Source organism: Peromyscus eremicus, chromosome 2 (genome assembly GCF_949786415.1).
Source record: "Peromyscus eremicus chromosome 2, PerEre_H2_v1, whole genome shotgun sequence".
Lineage (NCBI taxonomy): Eukaryota > Metazoa > Chordata > Mammalia > Rodentia > Cricetidae > Peromyscus > Peromyscus eremicus.
In genome coordinates, this window is record NC_081417.1 from 119,104,078 (window position 1) to 119,110,077 (window position 6,000).

General features: G+C 45.0%; 1 protein-coding gene across 5 annotated transcripts in view; it reads left to right on the forward strand.

The window, feature by feature from the left end:
• The window catches only part of Dab1 (DAB adaptor protein 1), a 385,138-nt gene extending 380,197 nt beyond the window's left edge, over positions 1–4,941 (forward strand). For all 5 annotated transcript variants that reach the window (XM_059254601.1, XM_059254602.1, XM_059254603.1 and 2 more), the window contains one exon: positions 3,710–4,941. Coding sequence is in view for 1 of the 5 variants with exons in the window: in XM_059254602.1 (XP_059110585.1) it covers positions 3,710–3,754 (45 nt within the window). In the remaining 4 variants the exon portion in view is untranslated. The remainder of the gene's footprint in view (positions 1–3,709) is intronic.
• The last annotated feature ends 1,059 nt before the right edge of the window (positions 4,942–6,000 follow it).

The window sequence follows — 6,000 nt, forward strand, 5'->3', positions numbered from 1 at the left end:
TGCTGCTCAGACTGCATAGACCAGCATAGCTTCTCTGTGCTTGAGATCAGAAAGAAGCAAAGAGAAGAGATAATGCATGGAGGTGGCTGGGTCCTACTCTGTGAACAAAACCAGGCAGCTTCCAGCATTGACTAGTAGACTGAAGTTTGCTTGCCCGTGATGGAGATCACACCCAGGGTTTCTAGAATCACTCAGTAAGAGCAGTTGTGGGGCCTGTCATCTACTGCTACTGAAATATATTTCGAGACTACTGATACCTCTTAATTTGGTATTTTTTTATCCCTGCTTCATAAATTTTATAAGAAAGAAAGTGAGGTACTTGCTAAAATTCTAGACTGGGGTGGAAATCCACATTGGGACTCAGTGCAGACTGAGCAACTGAGCAACTCCAGCAGGAACAGGCACCTGGCTTTCTGCAGCATCCTGACCTAGTGAATGCATGATGTAAGCCAGATGGCTTGACCTCTGACCTTCGGTTGTCTCCTCTGCAAAACAGTTGCCACAGGTTCATGCAGCTATAACATCCTAGGATCCTTTAATTTGTTCAAGTTCACTCAGCTACAGCTTGGGAAAACTAGGTCTCAAATAATGTCTCCCAACAGCTCACCCTTTGCAGGCAAGCTTCGTTCTCAGCTAACCAAGAAGACGGAACCCCTAAATCATGGCAACTTCTTTAGAATGACTTTCTGGAATACTGAAAATAGTATGAGGTCTCCATGACCTTGCCAGAGCCAGGCTAGAAACTTCTGGATCAAATGGTTTCTTAGCTCCCCTCCAGCTCTTACAGTCTACGATTCTGTGACAAGGAAGGTAAAGCTATTGCCAAAACAAATAATGCATCACAGTGTCAGACTTTGGGATTGTCTGCTGCTTGGGGTTTTCCACACCACTGCTTTCCACACCACTGCTCCCCTTCATTAGTGGGGATAATTGAGAGCTGACTGCAGTTGTTGCCACTGTTGTGATGGGTATTTGAAGCTCGATTCCGGCAAGCAGGAGCTGTGTGCATATTTATCTCCGCTGCAGAAAGTTAATGCAGCGCGGCATTAATTACCCTGTCTGAGCCTGCTGTCTCCTCTGGTTTTAGGTGTCGTTCTCAGTTGGATAAATTAGTTTCCAAAATTGGAATAGAGCAAATTGTAGGGTGAGATCAAGGCAGCTCAACTTCTCGGGGAACCCAGAAAGAAGAATGGGGTGAGTGAGGGAGTCCACACAGGAAGCATTCATTGAGGTGAATGGGGTGATGGAAAAGGTTTCTTCACTGCTTACTGTTCCTAAAGAGTTTTCTTTCTTATTTACTCAGTGCACCGCATCCCTAGAAAACATACATCCAAGTGCACACACTCACGCACACTCACACACACACTCACAGACTCACACACATACTCTCACACACACTCACACACATATACACACACATACACACACTCACACACATACACACACTCACACACACAACAGAAGTTTCTATCTAGTCTAACAGCAGATGTTGGAAGTAGTTCAGATATTGGAAGGAAATGGATTAGGGCTTAAAAGATCATCCCGCCTCAGATTTTGACAAATTCAACCTTTGGGAAAATAAAGCCAAATTGAAATGTGCTGAAGACAAGGAGATCAAAATATCAAAGATATTAGAAATCATGTCATACTCACACCAATTCACCAGACCTCCCCTCACCCCATCCCCACAGTGAGGACCTACCATGTCACGTTTCCATGTGTAAAGGTCAAGAGGGACAGGGGAAGGTGGGACCCTTCCTGTAGTCGGGCATTTCAACAGATTGCATTTACTTAGCTCTCTGTTTCCATCAGCAGGATGCATTCCATGGGTGGAGCACAGAGGTGTGGGGTACAAAGGATGTTGCTATATTACAGAGCAGGGTGACCAAAAGGGCAGAAAAAGTTCCTTCTCCCAAGAGAGTGTACCTCTAGCCAGTCCTGGAGGATGATGCATGACTCGGTAGTGAAGTTCTGGGTTCGACTGTGACACGATTACTCAGTACTCATGTGACATTGGGGAAACACAGAAGCACTCTACTGCCTGGCAGATCCCTCATCTATAAAACAGTGGGTCAGACACTGTTCGTCTTCCAGGCCATTCCCAGGAAAGAACAGGGAGCAAACAGTGTGATACATCATACGGAAGAGGCAGCACCCTGACCTTGAGACTCTTCAGCTGCTCTCAGCTTAATTTTTTGAGTGTTCTTGTTCTTTGAAAATTTTGCACATAAATATGATGTGTTTTGATCAAGTCTGACCCCCGCATTTGCTCTGCTCCACTTCCTTTCCCATCTGCCCCCGCCCCCCCATTGCCTCTTCCCAACTTCATGGGTGGTTTTTTTAAACCACTGAGTTCACTCAGCAATGCCAGTATGTGCCTGGGTCTAGGACCATCTATAGACTGGAGCTTGGGTAGCCTCGTGGGGGCTGCATCCTTGAAGAACACCGACTGTTTCTGTCCTAGCAGCCATCCCTTGCTAGTAGCTCTTCAGCCAGGGGGTGAGCCTTGGTGCCCACCTCCCCGCTCCATACTGGTATTTTGTCTGGCTTGAGCTTGCGCAAGTCTTGTGTATGCTGCCACAGCCAGTGTGAGCTCCTATGTGCAACTGCCTGTTGTGTCCTGAAAATACTGCTTCACTGTAGCCTCCCACTGCCTCCGGCCCTTAGATTTCTCTGCCCCCTCTTCTGAGATGATCCCTGAGCTTTAGGAGGAGGGGCTGTGGTGTAGGTGTCCCATTTAGAGCTAAGCATTCCATAGTCTCTTATTCTCTGCCTGTGAATATAAGTCCTTTGTCTCCAAAATGAGGACAGGAGGAGTCTGCTCACAGGACTTTTACGTAGCTGAAGGTAAGGCCTGAAGGTGTATCACCAGCTCTCAGTGCTCTGCTGATAGGAGGACTTCTGTCTCGTCTTCCCTTGTCCTTTCCTCTCCTCCCCTTTCCTCGAGGACTATGCTAGGTACTTTCTGTGAGTTATCTCTCCTTCTCTCAAGACCTTTATAGGATTACACAATACTATTTCCATGGTGTGGTTGGAGAAACTGAGGCTCAGAAGGTGTAAGTATCTTTCCCATAACACAGAACTCAGGGAACTTACTCTCTACTATGGCATGCTATTACCCCAATAGGGAATAAGTTTCAAAGCCAAAGATAGGCCTGCCTCTAGGAACTGAGGAGATTGCTCAGTATTTAAAGTGTGCCATACAAACCTAAGTTTGATCCCCAGCACCCATGTAAAAACCTAAGCATGGTGGCACACACTTGTAATCCCAGAGCTGGGACCTAGAAACAGGTGGGGCTGAGGCTCCCTGGCCAGCCAGTCTGGTCTACTGGGCAAGTTCCAGGTCAATGAAAACCCCTATCTCAAAAATAAGGTGGATAGAGCCTACAGAATGAAACTCAATGTTGACCCTGGGCCTCCACTACATGCACACATGCACCAGATACATGTGCACATATACAAAAACAGCAAAAATGCCACACACACACACACACACACACACACACTAAAATCTGAATGTGTTCTTAGGGGTGCCAAAATTGTTGCCAAAATGATTAAGCACCATGATGAGGCAATGCAAAAATAACCTAAGGTCATTCATCATCAGCTGTCACCTTTCTGTTTTTATTCCCAAGCACTCCTTCCTAAAGCCATCTCACAAAACCTGCTGTCAGCAGGGCAGGCCTGACTGTTGTGCCTCTGTCCACAGGAGCCAGAGCCTCTCTATGCGCAGATCCACAGACCTAAGAAATAGCATCAATGTGAGCTCCTGGTGGGTGCTTCAAGACTGGCATGGGAATCAGCAGTGCAGCAGGCTCTCTCGTACTCTCACCTCACCTCATCCCACCGAGAAACTCACAATCGCCCAGTGAAACTGTCTGAAGAGGGAACAGAGTGTTTTTTGGCAACCGATAGAAATACCTATGGCAGCACAAAAAAAAACAGCAAAACAAGACACCCCCACAAAAGTATTTTTAAAATAAACAGAACCCAACATTGATCACCAGTCAAGCTGATGCTTAACCAACAAACACCTTGAGCTCTCTCAGCTGGGTCTAAGATGCCCCCGGATATGAAACCTTATTGTGCTTTTATTTCGCTACCTGTTGACCACTGTAGAGCCCGCAGATTTGGAGTGGCAGGCGTCAGAGAATTGCACCAAGGTTGGCACTAACTCATTTTAGGCCAAAGCAAGGGATCCTTTGTGACCACAGTGTCATCATCCGTATGCCTTCTGGCTGTGGCGATGTGCGTGGCATCTCTCCACAGGGCCTGGTCTGCCATCCTGTGTCCCCTGTCCTTTCTCTGTCATGTTTGAGAATCAATGAGTGTACAAATTTTTGTATTGCTTTTGACTTTTTTTTTAGCAGTGGGTGAAGAAGTCTAAATGGGGGAGGGAAAAGCCTCTTATGGAGTAAATTAACTTGAAATCACAAGGCAAACGAGTGGTTGGTTATTCATTATAATCAAGAATGTGGCCAAAACAACCCTTTAGTTATCCTGCATCCTGATGAAGAAAGACAGCTTTTGGATGGAACCTTCATTCTGGGGGTAGCAAAGGACATCAAATCCCATTGATGAGAAAGATGGAAAATGCATCCAGTTCCCTAAGAAGCTCTGAACTCTTGAGTACAATAAAATGATGTCTTTATTTTTCTGATACTTCGCTGCTGTGATACTATGCAGACAAGTGTCTTCTCCATGCGCCATTTTCAAAGAAAAATCATTTGCCAAATAATTCTGGTACAATTCTGCTAATATGGTTTTGGATCTTAGAAACCAGCTTTCTAACGGTGACATACATCTTCAGTGTAACAAACTGACTCCGTGGTCAAGTGGTTCATCTCTATCTCCTTTTGTACATCAGAAAATTCAAATGGGATTTTTTTATTTTCTAACTTGAAAAGGAAAACCTTACCATTAAACTCTTTACCTATTTAAGGGAAATGGCTTTAAGGAGTTCTCATGATGTAAATATGTCAATGAAGATGCTTTTAATAATGCCATGTCACTGTAGAGAAGGTAGCAGGTGGAGTGTAAGGTACAATGAACATGATGGGTGGGGGCTCACTCTCCAGATGGTTTTCTGGGATGACTGGTAGGAAGCTACAGTTCAGAGACAGGCAGGAAGGAGTCTTGGGCCAATCAGCAGCTAGTGAACAGGAGGGGGCGGGGATTCATAGCCAGCATCTCGGGAGAGCCCTCACCTTAAGCCCAAGGGAAGAGAAAGGAGGCTCACAGTGGAAAGTTTGACTTTCAGAGATTCGGGCAATTGCTCACCTCTCCACTCCCACTTCCTCTCCCATCAGTCACTGGACAGATTGTACGTGAAACAGAAGGATTCACTTCCTGATTTTACACATACGGGACAAAAGTTAAGTGTTCAGTTCATATGGCGAGCACACAACTTTCATAAAGAATCTATATATTTTTACCCTATAGAGAATCGTTATACAGGTCAAGTGTGTTTCCCTGATGTTCCTATGCAGTTACATGTTGGATTTAGTGGTTTAACAAAAAGAGGGAAACCCTCAAGAGTCGTGTGATTGGATCTGGAAGTAATTAGTCTATTAAGTTTGAAAATTTGAAAAGCCAAATTTACCTTGATGTGATTGATTGAAATTGGCCTGTGTGCTTTGGCTTCTTCCTGTTCATAGGAACTAACATGGTTTTGAAGATGGTTTTTAAAGTGACTCCTCACACAAAAATCACAGTACGATGTCAAGCTACTTGTTATTAGTTAGAGCTGACATTTGACACTGGAATTCAATTTTCCCAAATAGATAAATGAGCCACATGTCCATTAGAAAATATATGTTAATGCTACCCTACTGTAGAAGGTCCGAAGAACTAGAGAAACGAGAAGGGTTGTTCACTGCCCTCTGAAGCTGCTATCTGTTGGTACAGGATTCCTCACAAAATGTGTATCCGTGCTATGATAAGGTGACCCTCTTGGGCAAAGGAGAAATGGGAAGGTACAAGGGCTGGGAACTGTCCTGA